We start from the raw sequence: 27,906 nt of genomic DNA, 5'->3' as shown, positions 1-27,906 counted from the left end.
GAACCAAACCAGATGATTCTTTTCTAACAGCTTTTTAGAGGAAACAATTTGAATGTTCAAACAGAGTGTGAGAGCCAACTGAGCTCAGGATTACAAGCCCCCCGGAATTGTTTTTGTCATAATAGCAATAATAATGATAGCCACCATTAATGTAGCACTTAATGTATGTCAGGCGCTGGGCTGCTTTATATGTACCACACTAAATGTAGTTTATATGCATTATCTCCTTTAATCCTTACAACAAGGTTATGATGTAAGGGCTTCCATTATCCCCACCTTATAGTAAAGAACACTGAGATCTAGAGATGTTAAATGACTTACCCAAGGTCACTTGGCTAATGAACCATAGACACAGAATCCAACCTAGGCCAGTTGGATCCCAAAGCCCTTGCTCTTATCCAAAATGTTACACCTTCAGGATAAAAAGTCTGGTCTCCAAACCTGGACTGAAAGTCCCTGGAGGGCAGGAGCTGTATCTTACAGCATTGACCATCCCCAGCACTGCAGCATCTAGCGATGGGTCAAGAAACCCAGCAACCAATTTCTTTTACTCGGTAAATACCAAGAAATGATGCGGCACCTGTCTACTGTAAACTACAAGTTTACTCTTTTTACTTGAATGAACCACAGTGCTGTGTTTTTCCCTAAAGGCCTGGCTGAAGGGGTAACACAAAAGGGCCCATTTAAGATTTTAGCTCTTGAAATAGAATAAACATAATGAAACTGCCTTTTATCTACTGCTATACTGGGTTGAATAGAGTCTCCTCAAAATTCATGCCCATCTGTAACCTCAGAATGTAACCTTATTTGGAAATGGGGTCTTTGTAGATGTACTCAAGTTAAGATGAGGGCATTCTGGATTAGGGTGGGCCCTCATCCAATGATGGGGCTCCTTATAAGAGGTGAGAAATTTAGACACAGGCACACAGAGAGAACACCATGTGAAGACAGAGACAGACGGGAAGAACACTGTGTGATGATAGAGGCAGAGACTGGAGTGATGGATCTATAAGCCAAGGGACACCAAGGACTGCCAGTGACCCTCAGAAGCTAGGAGAGAGGGATGGAATGGATCTTCCCTTGGAGTCTGTGGAAGGAACCAACCCTGCGGACACCTTCGTTTCAGACTTCCAGCCTCCAGAACTGTGAAAGAATCGATTTCTATTATTTAAACCACCCAGTTTGTAGCGATTTACTACAGCATCCCTAGAAACTAACAAACAGGCTTAGGAAAACGTCAGGGTGAGGAAAGGTCCCCTGATCCTCCCAATTCAGAGGCTGCTCCAGACATGCCCACTAGTTGGGGCTGCCTTTTATGGGCCAGAATATACCACGGCCCTTCCCAGGCCAATGCAAATGCTGGTGACAGCAGTGACGGGCAGGGGAGGTGGGAAGGAAACAGGTTGGACCACTCTGTTCAGCCCCTGATGGGGTGCTGTTCAGGACTGCACTGTTCCCTCTGTGTTTCATTCGTCATCACTGTTGCAGCAGCAAAGGGAGCCACGGATGTTCTTGAGCCACTGCAGGGCTCTTGTGGGGCTGAGAGTGTCCCAGCCAAGCAGCGTCCCCAGGGTGTTGCAGGGCAGAGGGGGAATGCACAGTGTGTTGCTGATGTCCTGGGGCTATTTCAGTCCCAACTGTCCCCAAGGAAGAAGGGACCAGCTGACCCAAGCTGGACATTCACAACTACTTGGTCAAGAAACAGGCCAAAACCTTAATACTGGGCCATCTACAGGGTGTGAGTGAGTCGGGGCAGTGGCTGGGATCAAGCTGAGATGAGACAAGAAGTCAGGCAGGAACGGGGCAGAGATGCCACAGGGCAGGCAGGGAGGCGCTGCTGCTGGTGCCATGCAGACCACTCAGGCGGCCAGACTGCTGAGTTCAGAACCAAGAGAAACGAGGAGAAGACAGGACCTGAGGAGCCAAGCCTGGCAGGAATAAGTGCCAGGGCGCCCTCTAGGAAGGAGAATTTCAAGGCAGCAGGTGAGTGTGGTGGACGAGGGGCCACTCCCTTCCTGGGGCACATACAAAGGCTTGTAAACAGGGGGCGTTTGGTGGCACATCTCAGGACAGAGGAAGAGACAAAGACACTTTCAGCATAACATCACCCTGGAAAAATGCTAAGAGGAGGTCAAACTCAGCTGCGTGAAGACCTGACTGTCTTGCAGACTTCCCTCCACCTAAGGCCCAAAGCCCTCCCCTGAGCCTGCAGCCCCTGATGGCCCTGAACCACTGACAACCCACACCAGAGAACAAGCAGCATAAGGTGGGTTATGCCGAGGGAAGCAATTGGTTAAAAGACCAATGGGCTATTGGAAGCTGGCAGGGCGTGAGGGCCAAGGAGAGAGAGAAAGAGGCTCCCAGGCAAGGGCATTGACCGTGAGACTGGCGGCTGAGAGCACAGCCTGGTGATCACACACTGAGGAGGTGAAGACACACACGAAGAGAGTAGAGGCCACTCCTGGAGCCTTACAACCAGAGGACGTTGTGTGGGGTGGAAGCTACAAACCCAAAGCAAAGCCTTGCTTGGGACCTTCTGCTGGAGTCTGTGTGTGCTGGATGGGCTCACTGTGAGTAAGGGGCTGTGTCACCCTTCCCCTCTCCCTTGAAGAGCATTTCGCAAACTACTGCGGTGTCCTGATTCAGGACAGCTCCACCATTCTCACAGGGTGCTGTCTAGATGGGCAGGGAGCGACAGACAGTATAACGACAAGGAAGAGTTTCTTGGAGACTTCCTTATGTAGATTAGTAGATTCTCCCTGGGGTAGGCTGGGCCTTCAGCAGGGTCAGCTTACCTCCCATGCCTGGCACGCTGGTCCCACTGGGGTCATTTGGATGTGGAGCTGAAGGTGGATCATAGTTGATCACCAAGTCAATGGTGGCCTGGGAAGAAAGAATTCATTTCAGACAGAATCATTGCAGGGCATCAGAATGTGACAGACTCAATACAAACCAATTCAGCAGGAGTAAAAGTTCTAGAATGGGTAAGCAGGGAGAAGGGAAAGTGAGATGAGAAAGAGAGAAAGAAGACATATGCTTGACTGTTTATATCTTCCCACATGAGAGCCCAGGTAGAGTGGGAAAAACTACAAGCCTGGGAAAGGAGTTACCTGTATCCAGTTGCCAAGTGTATCATTGCTAAGGGGCAACCTCATAAACTGGAGGAAAGTTGTGGCAAACAAGCACGAACTTGTAACTGGCCTCCATCCTAGACTAGAGATGGCCTGCGATCACAGAATTGCAGTCACAGAGGCTCGTCTGAAATGATTAAGTTATTTGTTTACTCACTGTTGAAATTTATTTTCACACTTCTCTCTAAAAGGAATTTTAGGCGACTAACAAAAAATTACATAACAATGTGACTCATAAAATAGGATTAAAAAAAGGAATCGTCTGATTAAAGAGGAAACAAGTATACAAATCATAAAGTTCAACATAATTGCCTCTTGCATAAAATGTGACCGCAAAACGGCTGGCTAGGAGACCAGGCAAGGAGAATCTGAGACATTACATAACTTTCATGATCAGAAAGGAAGAAACATACTAGTTCCTTACAGGAGATAAAACGATTCCCACTTTTAAAATCTGAGAGAAATTTCTCACATGATGCATTATTTTAGGGCAGTTTCCTATATTTTTATGTTTCATGAATCTACAAAATTTCAAAAATGCTTGACAGAGGGAATCAACATAGGGTTGCTAACTTTTATTTTGCCAAAACATGCCCAGGATGACCATCTACTATTTTAATCATTTCAAAAAAGAAAGGAATTTTAACAGCAAAAATGAGGAAGGACAAACTTCAGAATAAAGGGAGTTCTTTGCAAATAAGGATGCACACACACCCCACACACACCCCACACCCAGGTTACCAGAAAAAATACAGGACATAACATTTAGGACATACTTACACTAAAAAAAAAAAAAAATCATTCATTGTTTATCTGAAATTCAAACTTAAATGGGCATCCCATACTTTCATTTGCTACTTTTGCTACATCTGGTAAACTCTAATACACACACACACACACACACATACACATACACACATACACACACTATATTGCCCTTATTTTTTTTCCATCTCTCTGCTCACCAGGGAATCCTCCCTCTTGGATCAGCACATTCTGTGGCCAACTTAGAAACTACTGATTTGGGAGACAGTGAACAGAATAATTAATAATGCCCCCAACAACAGTTTCATGGCAAATAAAGAATTACAGGAGCAGCCTCTTTTGGCTCCTATGCTAAAGACCAAGTCTACAGGAGGAAGCTGAATACAGGAACATGAGGGGCTCAGGTGCTAAACTTAATCAAAGCATCAAATTTTTAAAACTTCGAAGAATACATGAGGGCTCATCCTCTGGATCAGTGGTTTCCCACTAACCTCAGGGTTCCCAGAGGTGCTCCAGTGACCCCTAACAGGGATGAGAGGATGCCCAGGGAGGCAGGACCTGAGTCCCTTAACCTTCCTTACTCCATCTTACTCCAATTTTACAGCCATCCTTACTCCAGTCTCCACAGTTCTGCATTTCAGGGTTCTAGACAGCTTTCTTCTGTGTTTAAAAAGAAGAGCAGCCAGAAAGATCACTGACTTGTACCATCTTTCATAAGTATCATTTCTCTCAGCCAGGTTTTAGGTAGATAAATGATAGGCAATATTCTGAATTTGTTTTATGATTGGAATGCTGATTCACAGTAAACTTATTAGTTTTGGAGCCTAGACCAACAAGACTGACATTCTTAATGGACATTGAGAAGCCCAACCTATATTCTTGCCTACAAGGATGGCCTCTTTTAGTATAAAATTTTCTCCCTTCGCCCAGGCTCCCAAGCAAAATAAGCTGATTGGAAAATGAAGGGATTAAAGGTTAATGAGGCAAGAGTGGTAGCTTTATGAGCGCTTATTTGCAATCATATGAAATCGGAGAGCTGTGATGCTTGAGTAAAATTTTTTTTTAAGCGTACTTAAGAAAGAGAATTCTGGTCTCACATCAGGCAATATCAACATCTACTTATTCTAACAGGCTGTGATCAGAAAATATTCAGCAGCCAATGCAATAACAAAGATCATGATATTAACATCCTGATATTCCAAGGTAATATTAATGAATTACCCTATATAGAATGTTTCAAAGAGTGTCTGATAGACAGAGATATGCTCACCATACAAATATTTGATGTGCACAGATCTATACCAAGAGAAGGTCCCACTCACTCTATAGCATCTGTCATAGAAAATCAAGTTTCCCTAATTTGCTAGTTTTGTGACTGAGAGTATAGGATAAGGCTATATCATTTGCAAATGGACCTGTTTATCTCAAAACCAGTAGGTTTGTGTGTGCGTGTCTGTAATGAGCTAATTATAAATTTACACTTTTCCTAATGAAGTTTTGCTTAACCATCTCACTTCAAAGCCATTCAACAAGAGGGAAAATGCTCACCCCGGTATCTTGCCCCCTTTCATTTAGCAGGGAGATCAGTTTGTATGGCAGTGATCTGTTCTGGTCGCCAATCAGGTCCTTCAGGGGTACGGTGGCCGTGCCAATTAATCTGCAGGGGAAAGGAGAAAGCGCACAGTAGCCAAAGTAAGAGGCATGCTTCTGTTGACTCATCAGACCTCCCAATTCCCTTCCTCTTCCTCTGTTAGCATTCAAATCACTCATAATGAAATCTGGGCCATTTTGTTCTCACCCTAGTAGGGTATTTTGGCAGTAAACATCACATATCAGCTATCCCTTCTCCATAACAAGCAGTCATTTCAAGAGTCAAACTAGGGGCCCATGAAATTTCAAGTCATGAAGGAGACAGATGGGTGGGAGGCAAAGACTGAATACAGCCCCCCTAGAATCCAGAAAGAAAGAAAGTAGGACAAAATTCAGGTATTCTTCTGTAACGGAAATTTAAAAGGACCCATAAAACATTGCCCAGTGTAAAGTCATGCCCTCAAGTAGACCTTCTTGAAATGTAAACAGGTTGCTAGTTTGGTGATGGGGTCAACATGCTACCCCATATACTCAAGAGCAGCATTCAAAAGTTGAATGCGTGCACTTCTTTCTTTTCCTGGAACCTGAGAGATTACATTCAGCCTCTAACTCCTACCCATCTACCTCTTAGTGCACATAGCATATTGGGACAGAAGTACACATGTGTCCCTGTGCCCTCTCCAGAGCAAGAATTGTTGTCTGTTCTGTTCACTGCTCTAACCCCAGTGCCTGGAACACAGCACGTTTCTTAATAGATATTTAGTGAATGAAGAAAAAACTAAATGTCTACATATATTGAGAATGAATATGGAAAACATTTTTATAGTTAGGGTACATGATCAAAAAAATGTATGGAACACACATCTCTAGGGAGTTAGTCAATATAAAAATGTAACCCACAGGATATAGTCAGTGAAGTGGGGGTTATAACATGCAACATGGATATAAGAATGAGTGAATTGAAAGAGTTCCCTTTGTGAAATGTAATCAAAAAGCAAAGAGAGCACAGGGGTGTGCCTTCCGTGTGGATACTGATAAAGGAAAAGAGAAATGGTAAGAACATTTAAATGTTATTTACTTATACCTTGCCCACATTTGCAGCAACTTATACTAATAAACAGGAGAGATGATAACACGGAATATCGTTAGCATAAAAATAGAAAAGTAAGCACCAAGTCCTCAGTGTGATAGAAGAGATCCCTTATATCAAAAAACTTGTAGTAAAGAAACAGTAGTTGTGCATAAAACATAACTCTGGGCTTTCAGGCAAAAAGAATAATCAGGAAGTTCATCTTGTGGAGAAATATCAATTATATCAAAATGTAGAACATTTTCTTTAAAAATCAGAAAGTGAAAGTTGATGTCAACATGGGTACATCATTTTTGAACTGACATACATCCATTTTCTCCTCCCCCATTCAAATCTCAGAAATAGGACTAGATTCTACACAGATCTAGGGTCTGTCACCCAATCACATAGATCCAATGACTCGACAATATTAGTAAGTGACTTCATCTCCTGTGAATAGACATATTATACTGCATAAGACCAGAAAATTGCTACAGCACCATTTCACCCAATTTACCCAATGATCTGAACCATGGGCACATGGTTTCTTGGAAGAGTACACCTTCTTGAACAGAACACTGCATAAGACGTTCAACCATCATGATGGATTCTCATCTCTTCTAATATCACAAGTAGAGTCATTTATTGGCAATGGAAAAGAAAAATTCTGCCCCCTGCGGGATAAGAGTGAACTTTTTGATCTCTCAGTCAATGCTGAGAATTGATGGGACCTTGACAGAGTAATTTTTCAGACATGTTCACTCAGTATGTTTGTTAGGTTTTTTTCACATGAGTATGTTTTCTCCTCACTTGGATTTTTATTCCTCTGACATATTGAGGACAAGAGTCTTCACATGACTCCATCTCCACCAGATGAAACAAGTAAAGCTCCCATACGAGGAGAGAATCCCTGGTAAAACCTCTTCCACATCTCGCTCAGCCCCATATGTGTGAGCCTGAGGAGAACTTCTTTCCATGTTTTACAAATAAGACTGTAAGCCAAGGGGCTGGCTATTGAGTTTTTAAGAAGAACAAAATGTGAAAACTACAGATTTAAAAGTCATCTGACTGGTATTAAATGTCTAATGAGGTACTTGCCTTGAAAATGTGGAAACGCACTGGATTTTATTCCTCACAGTTCCATGATTCATAACCTAACCTCATGATTAAAATAATAACATTGCACACTCAAACATGAATTGATTTGCTTTTGCTAAAATCGAGATGACCTGACTCTATCAGCAATAAATAATTCTTGGAACAAAATAAAAAGTACAGCATGCCAGGACAATACCAGCGTCGAAAGAGGGCTGGCCTGGGGTTGGACGAGCACTTATCAACTTTGGCACTACTGACATTTTGAACTGGACAATTCTTTGTTTGGGGGGCTGTCCTGTGCCTTGTCAGATATTCAGCAGCATCCCTGGCCCTATCCGCTAGCATTTCTATAGCTTGCCAATTGTCCCCTGCTGGGCAAGATCGCCCCAGGTTGAGAACCACTGGGTTAGACAATTCCTATTGTGGCCCTAACTCTGTGTCCCAACTTCCTTTGAGGCCTTGGCTAAGTCACTCAACTCTCTGAGCCCACTTCACTATCTGCAAATGAGTGGACTGAAGTAAATAATTTCTCAGACCCTTTTCAGCTCTAAAGTCTGCTACTAGGCTTGCATATATGATGCTTTCTACATCTATCTATTTAGGAAACAATCCCATGTTAAATCTTTCTTTTCTCCTCTGTTAAAGTCCTTGTTCATTGATTCAGGAAAAAAAAATCCCAGAATATACCCATGATTGACAATCCAAAATACTAGGTAAGATTCCTGCTTTCAAAGGCATTGGCCTATAATGTCGTGAGTCAAACTTAAATTCACACAGGGTGTCAGGAGGAAAGGTCAGGCCAATAACAGAAATGTGGAATACAATGGGTAATATGTAAGACAATAGACAGTGGTGGGACTTGTGGCAACTGGAGAGAACAGGCATGCTTAAAACACAAAGCCCATGGGCGGGCCCTTTTATGCCCTGAGTGGTTTTACAATTCCATTCTGACTCAACCAATATTTGCTGGTTTCCCTTCCCCATAACAGGGTGTGAGAGGGTAATAACAGACAACGGACCAGGAAAGGAATAAAATAAAAGAAGTCAATTATAAGTTCTAACTTCAATTCCTTCCAATTCCTTCTTTCAAAAACCTTTAGTCCTGTTTCTTAAGATTTGCTTTTTCATCATAAAATTCTGATGCTTGTGTGTATGTAGGGAGGGGAATTAAAAGAAAACTTGAATTTCTTTTTTCTGAAGTAAAGGCGGCGTGTTTAGATGAAAGCCTGGGAAGATTTTAATCCCCAAAATATTTTTAACAGCTAGACTGAGTTGAAGAAAAATGCAGTTACAACTTCTAAGAGCTTTCACTGTAATTGAAGAAAACATCCCCTAGGGGCAAGCCTGAGCTCTACAGGACTCCGAAGGCACGCCCAGCTGGCCTGGCCTATTTTCTATGACATTGCTTGGATACAAAACACTGTGAGAGGCTGGGAAAGGATGACTTGGCCTCCCACACAAGGGATAAGAACAGTTCAGTGGGACCGCAAGCCAATCTCCTTTAAAGGAGATGACACTAAACCAAAAACTCTTTTTCCTTCATATTACTAATGCTATAAATATGCTAAAATGTCACAGTGAAAGTAATGGGGATGTTTTGCCCTGTATTTTCATGGAAAAATAAGAGTCTCCCCCATGGACCCCACCCCATACTGAAACAGATGGATGACAGCTCAAAAGGAAACTTTATAGTGAAAGAATCACAAGGCCTTTTGGCTCTCCAGCTTTACGTGTAGAATTAATAAACTGCAGATGTATTCGGAAACGAAGAAAGCCAGTCCTGCTCGTATTCCTTTCAGCCCAGGGATGTCCATCCAGTTTTGAGTTGGGTCTTTACGCAACACTGAACTAATTCTAAGCAGTGGGTGCAACTACTTGAAAATTAGAGGTTATGATTGGGGGAACAAAAGAGTTTAATTGTAAATTAGTCAACTCAGCATGCAAGTGTTGGTTAAGAACTTCTTCAATTGTTTCTCTTTTATTCAAACAGTCTAGTGTGTTTAAAAAAGAGAAATGGAAAATGTTCTCCCCCGTTAGCATAGCCTTGACGCCAATGGTAACGGCTGCATGGCACTGTGGTGAGTAAGGGCCCTGCTGGCTGAGTTCTTAATCAGGGAGCTTGACTATATGGAGCTGTTCTGTAAGGCAGGACACAGCCCGCATGGATCACTGGAGAAGGGTTTACTGGAAATTCCCTCATGAAGGAAAGGAAAAATACGTTGGAGCCTGGAAAGTAAATCACGTGTTGCCCTGTTTCTGTCCCTAGAGACTTCGGCACATCTCAACTTCTTCTGAGGGGAAGTCACAATCCCCAACGGGGCTGGGGACAAATACTTCTCCAAGCTGCTCCCAGATCCCCTGTAGAAAACCTGAAAGGACCATTACGTGCTCACCCTTTGAAGCACTGGGCTCTCAGTCAGCTGAGCTCTGCCATTTTAGCCAGGCCCGTGTGGCCTGTGGGGTTCCTTGGCTGAGCCCTTCCCCACGCTTCTCCCTCCCCTGGGTCAGGATCTGTCAAGCCCCACGCCCCCTGCCCCCAGGCAAAAGGCAGGAGAGCCATGCATGCCCCTTGTTTCCAACCCGATGGGTAGGAGAGGCAGAGGCAGCCACGGCAATGGAACCTAACACAGGAAGCCCTTGGTAAGCAAGAACCCCTCAAATGGCAGCCCCCCACACTGGGGTCTCCCATCCACTCACCAGTGGGGATCCCTCCTGAGTCTCCCACTGGCCCACCCTCACCCTCTGGATTAGCTCATAAACCGCTCCTCTGAATGTGATTGTTCCCCAGCCATCCCTGCAGCACAGTCACCAGGGCGGTTCCAGATTCCCTGAATCCTGAGTCAGACTTTTCCTTTAGTTCATTCTTATACTCAGGAAGTTTGAGAAACAATGGTCCAGAACAGCGGTTGTCAATGGGAGCCAAAGTAGGTGGAGGGGTGGGTGGAGGGCTTGGGGTAGGGAAGGCAGCTGGCAAAGCCGGATCTGGGGTCATGGGGACTTGTGTCGTTTTTTAGAAGTAAGTGCATCTAACATCATAATATAGCTTCGCATTTGAGAAACGGGCGTAGAAATCCAGTTATTTAACAGAACAACATAGTAAGCCAAACTCCATGAAAATCTACTCAGCAGTTCTGGTTACCTGTGCCCTTCCCATGGCATCCCCTCCGTACTCCAGACCAGGACTGTCAGAGAGGCTTGAGGCTTTTATCCGCATCACAAGGAGGCAGGTGTTTTAGAAAACGTAGAAATGCAGGTCCACACAGTGGTTCCCAAACCTGGCTATGTACAAGCCCCCCGGGGTGAGGCTGAGCCCCTATACGTTTAACAAATTCCATTCCTGGGTTTTGGAATCACTGAGCTAGCCTGGAGACTGTGGCAGGATTTGCAGGATTCAGGGCCAGCAACAACTTCCTTTTTGCCAGTCCCTCCCAATCCTTCTGCCCCTGCTGCTGCAAATGGTGTCACTTTAATAAGAGAAAGAGCTGAGTGGAAGCCCAGGTCTCCCCAGCAAAGCCTTCCCAATCAGGAAGGCACGGAGGCCAGAGTCAGTTACTTTGTCGCTGCAAGGGGCAGGTTAATTAACCTAATGCCTGGCATGCAGAAGATGCTCAATGACTATTTCTTAAATAGATGACTGTATCCTGTCTTTTTGCTACTCGCACCTGACCAATTTTCCTGTTCATGCAGCCCTCAGGGATCTGAATCTGTGCTTGCCTGCTCGGATGGTTTAGCAGGGTTCCCAGGCTCCATGCCTGTCTAATCCCCTCGTCCAGTAGAATCAAGGCAGTAGTTCTCATTACTATTCATTCATCAAGGACTTGGATCTTACAAAGTAAGGCGGACAATATAATGTAGTGATGAACAACTTGGAGCTAGGCAGAGCTGGCTAATTCGGACTCATCCTTGTCCTACACGCTGTGTCCAGGTTGTTGAACTTCTCTGAGCCTCAGTTTCCTCATCTGTAAAATGAGGATAATGATAGCTCCTCTCTAACAGAATTGTTGCAAGGATTAAAGGGAGGATGTGGTAAGTGCTTAACAATCACCTTCTATGTTCTTTCAGACATTACTCTAGAAAGAGGAATCTAAAAAAAGCATAGGAGGACGAGGACGTGACTCCAGGCCAGTAGTTGAAGGGAAAACTGCTCTGAATTCAGGTGCAGCCTGTCACAGGAAGACAGGTTTACCTAGGCAGGGGTCTGGGTGGGCGGGCAAGAATGAACAGATAAGAACCCTTGGTAACTACCCACATCCACTTCTCTACAATCACTGTGCAATGTCCTAAAACCAGTCCTTTCTCTTACGTACATCAAACAGCTCCCTCCCCACCCTCAAGGCTATATATTATATATCACCAATCTATGTGGGAAACAATTTTTATTTTCAAGATTAGACCAGAAGTAACTTCAGCTGTAACTGAATTCTCATAAAAGCAAATATAGTGGAAACTGAATGAAGGTTGTAAAGCCATTGGTTTCATAAGATGTTTCATTATAAAACAGACCCCAAAACAAATCCCTATACCAAAACCCTATGTAAAGCAGCACCCACGTGGGCGTACGCAAGCGCACATACACACACACACTCCCTCACCCTCACCCTGTCATTTTCTTCCCTTTTCTCCTGCTTTATTTTCCTTCACCATATTTATCACCGTCTGATATACTATATGTGGATTTATTTGTTTACTGTCTGTTCCCTCCACTCAGATGGAAACCCCATGAAAGGCACAGAGCACCTCAGTGCCCAGAGCAGTGTCTGACACACAGTAGGCATTAGTAAACATTCGTTGAATGAGTAAGTTAACTGATACATCATTGAAGATAGTCCAGTGACCTTGCGAATGGCTTACAGTTTATAAAGCTTACTCTCCTAAGAGAAGCCCTCCAAGTGCAATTAGAAGGTAATTACAGTTCTTGTCATTATGAAACGCTTTTCTCTTTCAGTCTCCCTAGGTGTCTTTCTCCAGGGTGTGGCCCACTTTTACTCACAAGATCTTAACAGATGCCAGCAGGACTGCAGCAGCTACTTAACTGGCCTCCCAACAGTGGGGCTGAGCTTCTCCAGGCATCTGGAGACAGCCAGCCCTAACCAGCTTTGATCTCTTCATAGTTTTGCCACTCCATTGAAAACATGGGGCTAAAAAGAAATCAGAACTGAGAAGCCTGTTCCACAGTAACATCTGCTTCCGGTTGAGATTTTCACAGACCATGAGAATCTACACCGTTTAGAAAACCTGCCTCAACCATGGGCCGTCCCTCCCTCCCCAACAAGCACACGGGGGAGAAGGGACAGGCGTGGGGACCACCTAAATACACCCCACTGTCGTGTTTACACTTGGCAATGTCAGCAGTGAGTCTCATCACTCGAAGAGATAAAAATAATAAAAGCTTGAAGTCAAGGTCTTTTGTGTCCCAGGAAATGAAAATTTATCATAAGCGATATCACACTTTGTCCCACCAAATTAATTTCATTCCAAACCAGTCTTTCTGTTTTCTCTAACTTAAAACATCTTTTGCCAGAGAGTTAGAATATTTCACAACCCAAGCCTGTACTTTCCTTTTTCTAATTCGATAGCCCCTAGTATCACAGTGTGTGTGTGTGTGTGTATGTATGTGTGTGTGTTTGGATTAAAGGTTGAAGGCCAGAATGTGAAAATGAGAGGACAGCATCACACACACACACTCACACACACACACACACACACACACACACATGCAGGGAATAAACCTTGGAAGATCAGGGCCCTGGGTAAGAAGATTTTAACACAGCTAGGTTAAATCCATGTGCTTCCACTTAAAGAGCTAAGTGACTTGAAGCAATTTGGGGACCCTCTCTGAGCCACACTTTTCTCATCTGTAAATTGGGGATAAGCCTGTCTGAATCAGAGGCATTATAAAGATTAAACGCAATTACGTGTGGAATAGAATTAGCACAATGCCTGGCACGTGTCAAGCCCACAAGAGATATTGGCTATTATGTTGTTTGTCAGGAAATGGAATCCATTTTTCCTTAATTATATTAAATTTGCCCTCATATCTACCATTTATTGAGGAAGTAATACAGCCCCATTATAAAAATGAACAAACTTGCCAAGAGTCACCCAATCAGTAGGAGTCAAAACCCACACTAATCTCGTGATCATACAGCTGACCGCCTGCCCACACCACCTCTTATGCAAGAACCTGGGGACATGTCCTCCTAGGTATATTGTTAGGTCTTAGCATTTCCTTTCTTACTCAGGCTGCAGCAAAACAGCTGCCTGGCACAGTGATTTATATCCAGATGATGTTGTTAACTTTGCTCCACATTTGTGTGGGGGTATGTGTGACGCTGGTTTTGAATGCACAAGGACACACATACGAAGGGGAAAAATAAGAATACTAGAAATGAAAACTCTTGGAGTGATAATTATAGTCATCTTATCTCAGACATTGTAATTTGCATCTCTAGAAGTTCAATTTGGATCTTTTTTATACCTTCCATGTCTCTACTTCACATCCTCAAGCATTCCTCTACCTCCCTGAGCCTATGGAATATAATTAAAACACTTGCTTCATTGTCCGTGTCTACTAATATCATCTACTAATAAGACAGCTGTTTTTCTCCGCGTTACTGAGGTACAATCCTTCTGTGTGCTCTCCCCAAGGCTCTGTGAATTACAAGGTTTTCCCGGCTGGCTGGTGGGCGCGTTACTGTTCCCAGCTCTGTGTGCCTTCCAAGGACTGTTCTTCTGCTCCTTTCAGGTTGTTGTTTTTCTCTGCCTCACAGTTTCCCCACTGACCAGTACTCAACTGAAGAGTGGAGAGGAACCCTCTGCAAATCTCTAGAGCTTTCTCTGTGTGTGTGTAGCTCTCTCCTCTCAGTCCTCTAGGCACCTTCGCATCTCTCGACTCCTACATGCACTTCCTCAATCTGGAGACAACCAGGACCTGCCCAACTTCCCTGGCCCTCACTGCAGCCTGCCAGTGCTCTCCAGGCGGTGAGCTGGCACTCACAAGGGCTCATCCTGTTTATCTCCCTCCTCTCAGGCATGGCTGTCCTGTGCTGCGGATGTCCCATATCTGAAATCAGTGTTACATATATTTTACCTCCTTTTAGTTGTGTCAGGTGATACGTCATCTTAGCATGAGTGGAACTTCCAAACTATAGTCCCTTTAAGGACGAGAAGTCTGAGGCCTCGGGGGTTAAGTACCCTGCGCGAGGTCACTCACTGGTAATCAGTGGAGCTGGGTCTCTAAGCAGCCTCGGTCTGGCTCTAGAATCTCAGCTTTGAACACGATGCTCTAGTGCCTTCCTGCGAGCCCAGCTGTGAGCTCTGCAACTCCCTACAAAAAGGCATGAGCTCTGGGTCAGGCATTTGTTTCCCTTCTGATCTGACCCCTTTGCGTTCTGACTCCTTTGCAGCTTAGACCCAAGGTGGAACTGGAAAGCTGTTCCATAGAGCTGAGCTGGACAGATTCCACATAAATGGCCCATTACCAGTGGGCTAACTGTCAGGTGCAAGGTGCTTTAGAAGTATTGAATTTCATCCATATATTAGTAACATAAATTCACTTGTTCATTCACTCATTCAGCAAACATTTATTGAGAATCTCTTTATTATGTGCTGGCACTGTGCTAAGTGATGGTGTTAAAGTGTTGAACAAGATAGATGTGGAACTTCCTGACTAGTAGGAGAAGAGCAAATGAACAGACAAATAGCTAAGAACGTTTCAGGTGGTGGTGAATGCTGAGCTAGATAAAGCAGATGTGCAGACCAGCACATGTCTTTGAGTACTTATCTAAAACCCAGCCTGAAAGTCCACATGTCCAGATGGACTCCCCCGACCATTCCGGCACCCATACAAGCTCCCTAACAACACAGCTCAGAGGAAATACAACAGGGCAATGAGATGGAGAGCAAGGGCGGGCGCTGCTCTAGGTCGTGTGGTCAGAGATGCTGAGGTTGAATGAGAAGATTTTACATCTACTGCAGTTGGAAAGAAAGAGCATTCATTCCATGCAGAGGAACAGCCATGCAAAAGCCCTAATGGGCATCTCTTTTTCTTCCCTGGCACACACACACGGGCATATGTGCACACTCCCACACGCCTACATCTGAAAACTTGTAAACATCCTTCATTCCTACATTTCCAGGCTCCTTAGGCACTCAAGTAGAGTGACAGCAGGGCCACGATGCCAAGGGATCAGAGGCCCAGGTTCAACCCCTCTGAACTTCAAGCTTCATTTCCACTTCTCAAGGTCATTGTGAAGATCACATGAGATGAGATATACTCTCCAAACTTATGTTGTCCATTGGCGATCATGAGCATAAACGACTTACTGTTCAATAGCATAAAAATGTCTGCTTAAATTTTTACCTAGGGAGGAGCTACCCACACTCTGATAATGCGTATTCTTAATTTTATTGCAAAATTAGAAAGAAAAATTACTTCCATTTTAGCCAAAAGATAATCAACCATTCCACCTGCATTTTGGTTCCTATAGGTGGTCAGAGGTTTTCAGTATAACATAAAAGTCAAGAGTACAGGCCTGGATATAAATGCTGACATATACATACCTCCTGTGTGACCTTGAGCAGATGACTAAACCTCTCTGAGGAAAAACAGGACGTGCCTCATACGGTGTCTGTGAGGATTAAGTGGGAGAATGCATTCAAAGGACTGGGTATAGCCCTTGGCACTCTCAAAACCCTCACAAACTGATAGCCAGATTGCCTCTCTGCAAGGGAATTTTTCATTCTTCAGCTGCTGGGAAAATCCTCCCACTCTGACATTTTGGCTAAAAATATCATTTCATTTTCCTCACATGACCAAGAGGCTCCTCTGGCTCTTCTCTCACCCTCACTCAATCTGGATGGCTGCGTGGACGACCCTAAAGTGAGGAAGGACAGAGTCCTCACTGAGTGGCGCAGCCCGCTCCCGGCCCCTGAAGAGGCATGTAGTTCCCGCGCCAGTGCCCTGCATGCTTGGACTGGCCCAGGGCGGTCCGCTGTGGGTGTGGGCACGGGCGCACAGGCCAACCCGGGCAGCTGGCATTGTTTGCTGACAGGCCCCCTCCCTGGGCAGCAGATGCCAAGAGCTGTATTTGCACGGCCAGTCTCCATGGCAACGGGAAAGTCAACAGGCAAGACATTCCTTAAGCTGGTAGAAGAATCCTCTGCCCCCACCCTGGGCTTCCAGGTGAGGGAAACGTTCCCACACTGAGCCGTGAGCTGATCCTCGAAGGCCTAACAAGAAAATTTGCCGCCAAAGTACACAAATATTTTGGACAAACATACAGCTTATTCCCAGATGGGTTACTTTTTTTGTTTGTTTTTTTTCCTGCAGTGTACAGGTAACTTGACCAAGTTCTACGCCTTGTTTAGTTGGTGGAAATAAAGGCAAAGGTCACAATTCCTGGCTGATGGTGGAGAAGCATGCAGCTTTGTACAGTAAGAGCACAGGCAACACAGGGGCCCTATCACACGTGCTGTGCATTCCAAAGCAGGTTCAGGGTCGGCCTTTCACTGGAAGACAGCAAACAACCATGCAGCGAGATTTGGAGGACAGAGAAGTAATCTCCCAACTCAAAAGGCCTCCCCCAATGGCCCCGCCACAGGGCCTAAAATACTCTTTTTCCACTCTTTCAGATAAGTCACCAGTGGCCTCGGTCCCCAGATCAATGTTCCTGGGACATTAACACAGTAAACTATCAGCAGCTGTTACCCTATTATTCCGATCAGTTTCTCAGAAAGTTTCTTTCCACCAGCAGGACCTTGCAGGACTGAGACACAGGACAGATGAGTTTTGTTGGGGAAAAGAACTGGTAGACGGTACAGGTATGGCTCAGGGAGCAGACCCAAGTGGGCCCCCGGTGGGAGCCCTGGAACATAAATAAGGACATGGGGTGCTTGGGAGAAGTCAGGGGGAGGAAGACCTCCCAAAAGGAGGAGAGGGAGATGTTGAAAGAGTAATGAAGACCAGCTTCATCCTTTGCCGGGAATTTACATTTTTCTGCTAGGCCTGAAAATCCCCCTGTCATCATAATGCCAGAGTCACGGCCTGCTCACAAGAACACCCAGAGTAACACATCTCAGTAAGGTGCAAGGAGCCCCTAACTGCAAGGACCCTCTTATAACAGGATCCATCATATTTTCCTTGTTCAAAATTAGAAAGAAAAATGCCCAGGATCAGAAAGACTGCACATTGGAAAGACAACTCTACCTCCAGAAATGCTTGCCAAACGCCCAAAATAAGAACCAAGGCCAGCCTCAGGGTGAGGATCTGTCCTCTCCCCATTACTGCTGTCATACAAGGGCCTCGAGTGTTCTCAACAGGCATAAAATAAATACGTAATGGTCTCCCAGTATTGTTTTCCCTGCTTCCTAACTGGTCCCTCCATCCAGTCTCCACACAGAAAGTCTGATCTTTTTAAAATATGTCAGATCATACCCAAAACCCTTTAATGGACCCCGATTCTACCAGGAATGAGATCTAAAGCTGGTGCTCACAAAGCCATGCATGCTATGGCTGCACTGATCTCATCTCTGTCCCTCACTCCAGCCCCTCCTGTTCTTTGTGCTCCAGCCTTAATGGCCTCCTCAGTGTTTCTCCAACACCCCAAATACACTCCTGCCTCAGGGCCTTTGCACTTGCTGTTCTCTCTGCCTGCAATATTCTTTCCCCACAGAAAGCTGCATGGCTTATTCCTTCACTTTATTTAGGTCTCTGCTCAACTGTCACCTTATCACCACCTCATATAAAACAGGATCTTTCCCCACTCCACTGTCAATCACACTCTATCCTTTCACTCTGCTTTACGTATTTTTCTTCATGGTCTATAACAGTTTCCTTCTTAGCTTTTAGCACTCCTTAGCGCCCGATATGTTATATATTTCTTCATGTATTTGTTTGTTTTCTTACTCTCCCTCAAGCATGTTACCTTCAGGAAAGCAAGGACTTTGTGTGAAACAAAGATGAGAGCTCCCAGGCCAGCCTGCCAGGCTTTGTCACCATGTTAAATAGATGAGGCACAAAGTGATAAAGGCCTGAACCAGGCTGGTGGCTGAGGCCATGATTAAGAAACACATAGCACACACAATGGATAGGAAGAAAAAGTAAGATTTGTCAACAGATTGGGTAGGATATAAAAGGGAGACGATCCAGAGAGATGTGAGGTTTTGAGCCCACTGGTCTGGAACTTTGCTATCCAATATGGTGGCCACCAGCCACATGTGGCTAGGGAGCACTCAAAATGTGGCTAGTCTGGATTGAGACGTGCTCTAAGTGTGAAACACACAGATTTCAGACTTAGTAAAGAAAAAAATGCATGTAAAATGTCTCAATGATTTTTAAAATACTGACTATATATTGAAATGATAATACGTTGGATACACTGAGTTAAAGTATTTCCTGAAGTTAATTTCACCTGTTTCTTTTTGTTTTTTAATGTAGCTACTGGAAAATTTTAAATTACACATTTGGCCTGCACTACATTTCTTTGGAGAGGGCTGGTCTGGAATATAAACAGTGGTACCATTTGCAGAAAGAGGAGAGCAACGGAGAGAAGGGAGTATTATTAGCAACACATAGGAGGCTACAGTAAGGCTGGATCACCCACTTCCCCACAACTTTGAAATATGGAAAGTCCGCGAGTTGGAGTGGGGGCTAGAAAGATAATCATACAACTGATTCAAAGCTGAAGTATGCAACATAATCTTAAAAAGCTAGAATGGTTTTCAGACCAAGAGAGTGGGACCAGAACCTGCTGGAACGTATTTGTATAGCTTAAGGAAAAACCCCATCAGTCACAAGGGGCACTGGTCAGCAATGGAACACGGAAAAAGCGATCTCACCAAAGGTGAGCATGGGCGGCAGCCATGAAAGCACTGTCCAAAGGGTAGATGTCTGTCCAGGCTCTCTTGGTCTGATGCCATTAAGCAGAAGCCCCCAGTGACTAGGGAGACCATCTGATTTTCTGTCCAAATCAAGCCACTGTTGACAGCAAAAGGGGCATTAGTAATCATTGTGCTGGGGCAATAATCCAGGACCATCCCAAGCAAATCAGGGCATACGGTCACCCTTCCTCAACTAATTCATTCTAATTTATTGCTCTTGTTGCAGCCTTCTGATTTTACCAAACGTGCCTGAGACATATTTTTTAATGTATTGACATTACTAAACACTAGGATGCTTCTTACAATTGATATGGGCATTTAAACTCAGACTTCTTACCTCCACCTCAAACTTGTTATTAATTTAATAGCACACTTACAATCAAGAATACAGAGTATTTTGGCTTCCCGTGGGGTATGAGATGAAGGAGAATTCATTGATCAGAGAGTAGAAATGCCCTCCCACCAGAAAATAGAAAGTAAGTAACCTAGTTTTAGGTACTGGATTCTTGTGAGCTTGATTAGTTTGAATCAGCGACCTAAGACTGCATTCTGAATCTATAAGGCCAAAGTTCAGATCAAGGTCTGGGGTGAATTTACCGAGGTCATTCTGTCTCATGGAAACCTGTTTGAGAAGCCCCCCCAGCTTTACCCAGGGGACAACCCTTGGTGCCACCATGGGCGCCATCATGACCCTTCCCCATTTGAAACTGGTAGAGGCAGTAAGATAAGGAATCTGGTTTAGACCTGTTGGGTTTAAAAGGCCAATAAGACATTAAAATGGAAGTGGGGCTGGAAGCAGAACTTGAATGAGATGTATATGGGTGACACATAATCAGAAGAAGCAACTTTGCTTGTGTCCAATAAACCACCAGAGTTAGGAAGTGACTATATGCAGTTAACAAAGACGTTTCAGAAGTGTAAATAGGTTTCACCATAAGTACCAAATTGGATAGACTAAAGGTGTCTTAGTGTTTACAGCCTCTTAGGAATACAGAAGTTTTGGGGAAAGCACTGTGATTGATTAACCACGTCTGATATTGGCTTAGAAGTGGGGGGGGGGCATGGAATTAAAGCACAATTATATTGGAAGTATTATAAAATGTTACTAAAGATGCATTCCTTCAACAAAACAAACAATAGTAAGATAATACGTAAAATGAGAAAAAGTTGAAACCAACTTACTTATTTTGTCCAATTGTCTCAAAATCTTTCACAACAATCCCAAGGGAAGATGAAAAGTCCAGGGGTATACCCCTCAAGTCAAACTCCAAAATCTATCACAGAAGGTTATGAAACAAAAAGATGGTTAAAAGGATCAGGGAACACAACGTGATGTCCCAACACTAAACGTTGGGTCATTATCTTCACCAATGACAATCTTTTGAATTCTCCAATTCTATAATTCGGTGGACGCGATCAGATTCTAACCCTGGATGCTGCTGAGGGATGTGGGAAAGCCAATCAGATTTAGCCTCAAAGGACCTGGATGCAACTCCTGGCTTCCCATTCTCTAGGCTCCACGGCTTCGGACAAGTCACGAAACCCACCTCACAGTCAGCGAACCGACTTAACGTCTACCACAATTGTTGTAAGAATAAAATAAAACGTGTGTGAAAATGCTTTCTTCAACAGTTATTTTTAAATTACTTGTTCCTCCTAGTTATACTATTATCAAAGGGATGAATAATCTAACAAAACATATTCTAAAATGCACCAGCCCCCTATTTTAAGTCCCATCATGGCCAGTGCTAAAGTCAGATGAGAATTTCATCTTAATGCAATAAATTGCTGTCCAACGGCAAAGGTAAAAAATCAATACAGTATGACGGATGGCTTTAACTGATTATGTAACAAATGAATTGGATAAAGCAATATCTACTGATGATTTGATTCTCCTGGTAATGGGTTGGGAATGGATGGCGAATGTGTCTTATAGCTTATCTTAGGACACACCCACTAATCTCAATGGGTTGGGGTTGGCATTTCATTTGGGTTGGGTTTCAGTTATAACATTGCAATTGGGAAGTTTACTTGATAAATACATATGTAATTAAAAAAAATACATGTTGGAAACAAAATGGTGTGAGACAGATGATGCCCTACGGAGGACATGCCTGCTTATACGACCATGTATCTCTCTGCCATCGGCCACACGGATTGACCTAAATATAAAGAGCCATGTTAGGACTACTCAGGATCAGAAACACTAAATGCATATATATATGTACTTTTTATTTGTCTTATTTTTGGAGCTCTGCGTGAGGCGCTAGGATCCACAGTATCCACAGGGAACAACCAGACTGGCCTCTTGCTCTCACGGAGCTGGTGGTCCAGGTGGCTATGTTCTGGGTTCCAGTGAAATTGCAGAGAAGTGAAATTCTCTCTCAGCCTGCGTGAGAGCAGCAGAGCTTTTTAAAAGGAATTAAGACGTTTTCATATTCACCTCATTCACTGAGAAGGTACAGTATTTACCTCACAGAGACATTAAAACTACCTTGGAGGGGAAGTGTTCACAGCCTTGTGACTTAGCAAAAATAACAAAGACATTTGTCACTGTGCTTATCCAGGAAGATCTGATACAGATTTCGGAAAAAACAATGTAGCTGATGACCAACTTTTCAAAAATTAGTCAGCATAGGAAAATGTACCCAGAGGAAGGAATTAAATTTTTCACATATTTATAAATGTATTAAACACTGAACCATTTATAAAATAGATATAGAGTCAATAGCGGGGGAGAAGGTAAAGAAATTATATTATATCCCTTCTGCAGAACATTAGAGTCATTAAAAATATGTTTTGTTTTGTTTTTTGATGAGGAAGACTGGCCCCGAGCTAACATCTGATGCCAATCTTCCTCTTTTCTTGCTTGAGGAAGATTAGCCCTGAGCTAACATTTGTGTCAATCTTTCTCCACTTTTTTTATATGTGGGTCACCACCACAGCATGGCTAGCAAGTGGTGCAGGTCCATGCTTGAGATCCAAACCCATGAACATAGGCCACCAAAGTGGAATGCACTGAACTTAACCACTATGCCATGGGGCCAGTCCCCCAAAAATACTTTTGAATAAAATGACATGGGATATGCTCAGGATATGATAGTAAGAAAAAAATAGGATAGGAGACTATATTTGCTAGATGATGCTAATTTGCTAATTTTAAGACATAATATTTTATTAAACATATTCATTCAATGAACATTTACTGATACATCCCAGATGTTAACAGTATTTGCTTCTGGATAGCGGGACTAAAGGTCATTTTTTTATGCCGATCTGATGTTTTCAAAATTTCTACATTAAGTTTATATTAATTTTATCAACATAGAAAACAGTAAATGTCATTACTCAGCCAGACACACAAAGTATCATTTAATATACACTTGACTAGTCAGATGAAGGTATGTTTTTTTGTTTTGTTTTGTTTTTTAAAGATTTTATTTTTCCTTTTTCTCCCCAAAGCCCCCTGGAACATAGTTGTATATTTTGAGTTGTGGGTCCTTCTAGATGTGGCATGTGGGACACCGCCTCAGCGTGGTATGCTTTTAATTATGGAGCTTTCCCGGACTCCAGAAATGATCCAATCCCACCCCTTGCTCTACAGATGTGCCCCAGATATGCAACATAACCGGACCAAGGTGACGCAGCAAGCTCAAGGCTGCTCCAGGCCACAACCCAACACTCCTCACTCCCCAACCAGTCTCTGCTCACCACATCACTACTGTACAGGAGATGTCACTGTGTTACATCTCCTTGAACTTCTCTGCTATCTCCATGACCACAAAGGGAGATGGAGAGGGTGGGAGGGAAATGCAGAGATTCTCCTCCCAAAGGCAGGGACAATCAGACAAAGATGGGACAATCAGTTGTAGCTTATCCACTGAAACAAAGTTGAAAAAACAATGAAGTCACCTCATTCCAGACAGGGTTGAGTTCACTATCAACTTTCTTTGTTTTCTTTTTCTCATCTGCAAATACAAAATAAGAGATATCAATCAGTTGGAAACATGTAGAGCATGTACCACTCATTTGTTCATTCGAACAACATTTCCCTGAGGGCCAACTATGTGTCCTCATTTTCCCATTCATCTGCCCTGAGTGGGGGCTACCTGAATTAAAGTTTTCCAAACTGAACAGCATTTTTATGTCTAAAATATTTTTCCCATGCCCAGGTCTACAAGGTGTTAGGGGCTGAGGGGCTGAAAATCACAGAAGTGTCGAGAGCCTCTGCCTGTCGCTCACTGACTCTCACAGACCACGGTCACCCACGGCCTCTGCGTCTCCAGCCTGTTGCAAAAAGAAGGCAGTGAAGCTAACCTTTGACCCGCAGGTATTGCCATGCTGCAGATGAGGATACTGAGGCTCAAAGGAGTTAAGAAATATGTGTGAGCTCACACTCAGCAGTGGTGCCCTGATACAACCTGGAATTTCAGCTCTGAAGCCCATGTTGCCTCTGCATGGAATAAGACCCCAAAACAGCTTAAGGATGATGCTGGACTCCCTCCCACAGGCCTCGGTACAAGGTAATCAGTAGATGAACACTTTCTAGGGCCGGCAGAGAATTGGGGGTTTCCTTTACTCCTGGCCCACCTTTTCTGAAGACACAAGGTCTTTTTTCTCTGTGTCTGGGACCAGATAACACACCTACCTAGATGCATTAATGTTTATCCAGCTAGTGCTTAAAGTTTCCTTGGAACAAAGTCCAAAGAGCAGGGGCTTCTATGGGTCCCTAAGTCCCCAAACACAAAAATAAAAGCTAATGTTTGAGTACAAAACGCTTCGTAAGCACTAGTTCATCTGTTTTTGGAAAAAAACAATTTTTCCTCCTGTAAGTCTCCTTTACCATGACACAGAACACCCGCAACACTTCTGACACCAGACGCATGCAAGGCGTTTCCCCCACGAAGCAATGTTCTGCGACACCAGCTGGGTGTTCTGCAGTTTGTCTCCATTCTGACACTCTCTACCCTGGAGAGGGCATCAGATCTCACAGGGTTAGGGCTCAGTCCCACAAAATACCCTCACCCCACTTCAGAAGCCAATAGCAAGTCCAGGTTGTCACCTGTCCTTCTGACCAATGGGCTACAAGTGTGAGGTTCCCACGACCCCCTCCTTGGGTTCAACTAATTTGCTAGAGTGGCTCACAGAACTCAGGAAAACAGTCACCTATGTTTACCAGTTTATTAAAGGATATGATAAAAAATACAGATGAACAGCCAGATGAAGAGATACAGAGGGTGAGGACTGGGAGGGTCTCAAGCACAGGAGCTTCTGTCCCTACAGAGTTGGGGTGTCACCCTCCTGGTACATGGATGTGTTCACCCACCTGGAAGCTCTCCGAACCCTGTACTTTTGGGATTTTTTGGAGGCTTCCTCACGCAGGTATGATCAATTATTAACTCCATTTCCAGCCCCTCTCCCCTCTCAAGAGAAGTGGGGGGCGGGACTGAAGATTCCAAGCTTCTAACCATGGCCTGGTCTTCTGGTGACCAGCCCCCATCCAGGAGCCACCCCGAGTTACCTCCTTAGAACAAAAGATGCTCCTAGTGCTCTTATCACTTAGGAATTTACAAGGGTTTTAGGAGCCCTGTGTCAGGGATGGGGTCAAAGACCAAATATTAGAACAAGAGATGCTCCTAGTGCTCTTATCACTTAGGAAATTACAAGGGTTTCAGGAGCTGTGTGCCAGGAAGGGGAAGGGGAGTTGGGGCTGGGGGTATCAGCACAGACCAATAAATATATTTTCTATCATCTCACATCATCTAATCTCCTTAAAAATCCTAGGATGTACGTATAATTATTTTCATCCCCCTTTCACAGCTAAGGAAACTGAGAGGTTAAGTAACATATTCCAAGTCACCCAGTTAGTAAGTGGCAAAGCTAGGTTTTGAACCCAGGCAGTCTCGTCAGTGGCCACATTTTGAATCACCCCTTGCCTTCCCCCTACTGCCGTGGAATGTAGGAGGTAGCCCGTTTTGTTCAGCTGAATGTCACATTGCTAACGCTCCCATCACATAGCTGGCTGTGGGCCTAACCACCTCATTCTTTCAAGACCTCAGCATAGCCAAGACGTGAGTCATCCTCCTCACTCTGCTAAGCATTAACTTTTCCACTTGAGTGGGCATCCCATAGCCCAACCGGCTTCCCTTTTTAAACTTCAGCATGACCCTACTCATCAGCTGATGCCAGGACCTATAGTGGTTCGTTCTGCCTGTGGTCTTTCTATGTGGCCTACAGAGCCCCTCACTGGATCTGATTCTGATGTCACCTAGAAGCTGTCCTGAATTTTCCCCTCCCACCCTTCCATACTGACCCCTCTCACCCTTCCTCTCATCTAACAAATCTCTCCATCTTCCTCTCTGATTGTACTATGAGAACATGCTCTTGAGGGGAAGAGAAGCCGTGCAAAAGATGTTTACGTTGATGGAACTGGACAAAAGGAATTCTATTCACAACTGTAACAGCTCCCTCTAAACAGCCATCTACAGGTTCCAGGCTGTGCATTCAGTGGCAGTGTCTCTAAATCATTCAACAACCCTGCAAGGTAAACATTCTCATCCCCGTTTTACGGGCGAGAAATTGAGAGAAGCTCGTTGGATAAAGAAGATGCATAAATACAATATGTCTCATAGGCTTGGCATCCTGGGCAATGGCCACAGGGAAGTCCATGGTCAGGTTTCAGGGTATCCTGAAAGTTTCTGAGACCATTTGCTCCAACACACAAAATATTACATCCATGAGTTTTTCTGGGGAGAAAGTTTATTGCTCTCATCAGAGTCTCTAATGAGTTAGTGACCCTGAGAAAAGTTAGGAATTCCTGCCTTCGACAGGCATGAAATGGTACCATTACCCTCCCTCCAGTTCACCACTGCCCCTGCTGCCACAACCAGGGTGGGGTGGGAGGAGAATTGAGTCAGGAAGGAGTGAGTCTGGACCCTGAGATGACAGCAGACTTTCAAGAGAGAAGATGGGCAATTGCAAGAGGGCCCAGGAAGTAGGTAAAGCAAGAAGGCAGCAAATAATGTATGGAAATTGGGCAGGGAGGCTTGGGGTAAGACTCGGGTCACTGAAGGATGGTATCCAGTATCCAAGTCCCCAAGATTCCAGGCAGGAAGCTAAAGCAAGGACAAGGGCTCCAGAGAGCCTGAGGAAAGAGCCAGTACTTGCTCACTTGAATTGAGTCCTAAGCCTGGTTACTGACCTGGGAATCAGAATACGAGAAGAAACGCTACAAGGCTATCTTGATGCCAAGTCTGGTACTACAGACCCTCCCTCTCCCAGAAGGGACGGGAATGTTCCAGAGTCAGCAGTTGCAGAGTGTGAAAAAGGTCACTTGTTCATCCATTCATTTTCAAACATTTATTAAGCACTTACCATGTACTAGTAACTGGGGAAACGGAAGAGTATAAGATAGTTCCTTCCTAAAGCATTCCACAAATGGAGTTTATGGGCTATCGAATAGAGGAACCAAACAAATCTTTATGCATGTATTCAACAAGCAGCAAAAAGCCCCAGCACGCTCTTGCCTGTCCATTCTTACATTGGAGTGCCCTCCTGTAAGAGGGGGGATAATGACCAGCCAGCTCAGGCAAACAGATCTTGTAGCTCAGGCCATGGAAATGGTCCACTAAGTGAGTTCTTCCACAGACATTAATTAAGTTCCTCATTCTTCCATCCGGCAAATGTTTGTGAAATATGACTTGCCAGGCACTAAGCTGGACACTCTGGGAGACACAAAGATACCCAAGGCAATTCCCGCCCTCAGGTGGTCCAGCGGGGAAGCAGATGTGGCCACAGGCAACTGATACAGAAAGAAAGCTTCAGATGCCATCAGAAGGGTACAGATGAGAATGCACATTGAGAGGAAGGGGAGGTGACTTCAGGCTGTGGGCACCAGGTAAGGCCTCACAGAAGAAGCAGAGGCTGAGCTGGGGCTCGAAGGATAAGGAAGAACTGAAAATGTGGAGCTGGGAAGAAAAAGTCACTCCAGGTGGGTGCAATAGGGTGGGTGGGTCAGCCATGGAGGAGAAGACAACAGGTCAGGTCTGGGGACACTACACAGCCCAATGGACTGGAACCAAGGGATATGAAGTAGAAGCAACCAGGCTGTGCGGGAAGGTTATGAAGCCATGAGTGCCAGGCTAAGCTTCATTTGGCTGATACAAGCCATTTAAGGAGGGTGTTAGAAACTGGACTTTATAACTTCGAGAAGTTAATTACCCAAAGAGAAAACCAAGGTGCCCAACAACTCTTCCAAGACATGTTCCTGGACACGTGACTCAGTTGTGTTTTGAGAACAAAGAGGACCAGTTGGGTCCCAGCAGATGCAGATTGACAGCAGACCAGGTAGGACTATTCAAGGGGAACTTCCTG

At 44.4% G+C, this 27,906-nt stretch overlaps 1 protein-coding gene across 6 annotated transcripts in view; it reads right to left on the bottom strand.

Moving 5' to 3' along the window:
- The window catches only part of MYOF (myoferlin), a 152,624-nt gene that overhangs the window by 108,732 nt on the left and 15,986 nt on the right, over nucleotides 1–27,906 (bottom strand). For 4 of the 6 annotated variants that reach the window (XR_011436850.1, XR_011436846.1, XM_023642393.2 and 1 more), the window contains exons 2-5: nucleotides 23,446–23,501; nucleotides 20,716–20,807; nucleotides 5,445–5,553; nucleotides 2,796–2,883 (exon numbers count right to left, since the gene is read on the bottom strand). Coding sequence is in view for 4 of the 6 variants with exons in the window: in XM_023642393.2 (XP_023498161.1) it covers nucleotides 2,796–2,883; nucleotides 5,445–5,553; nucleotides 20,716–20,807; nucleotides 23,446–23,501 (345 nt within the window). In the remaining 2 variants the exon portion in view is untranslated. Of the gene's footprint in view, nucleotides 1–2,795; nucleotides 2,884–5,444; nucleotides 5,554–16,215; nucleotides 16,596–20,715; nucleotides 20,808–23,445; nucleotides 23,502–27,906 lie in introns of those variants that run through there. The other 2 variants (XM_070261808.1, XM_070261802.1) reach the window with 2 other exon arrangements.

The sequence above is a fragment of the Equus caballus genome, chromosome 1 (assembly GCF_041296265.1).
Source record: "Equus caballus isolate H_3958 breed thoroughbred chromosome 1, TB-T2T, whole genome shotgun sequence".
In the NCBI taxonomy this organism is placed as follows: Eukaryota; Metazoa; Chordata; class Mammalia; order Perissodactyla; family Equidae; genus Equus; species Equus caballus.
Note: the sequence above shows the minus strand (reverse complement) of the source record. Positions and strands in the feature narration are given on the sequence as shown.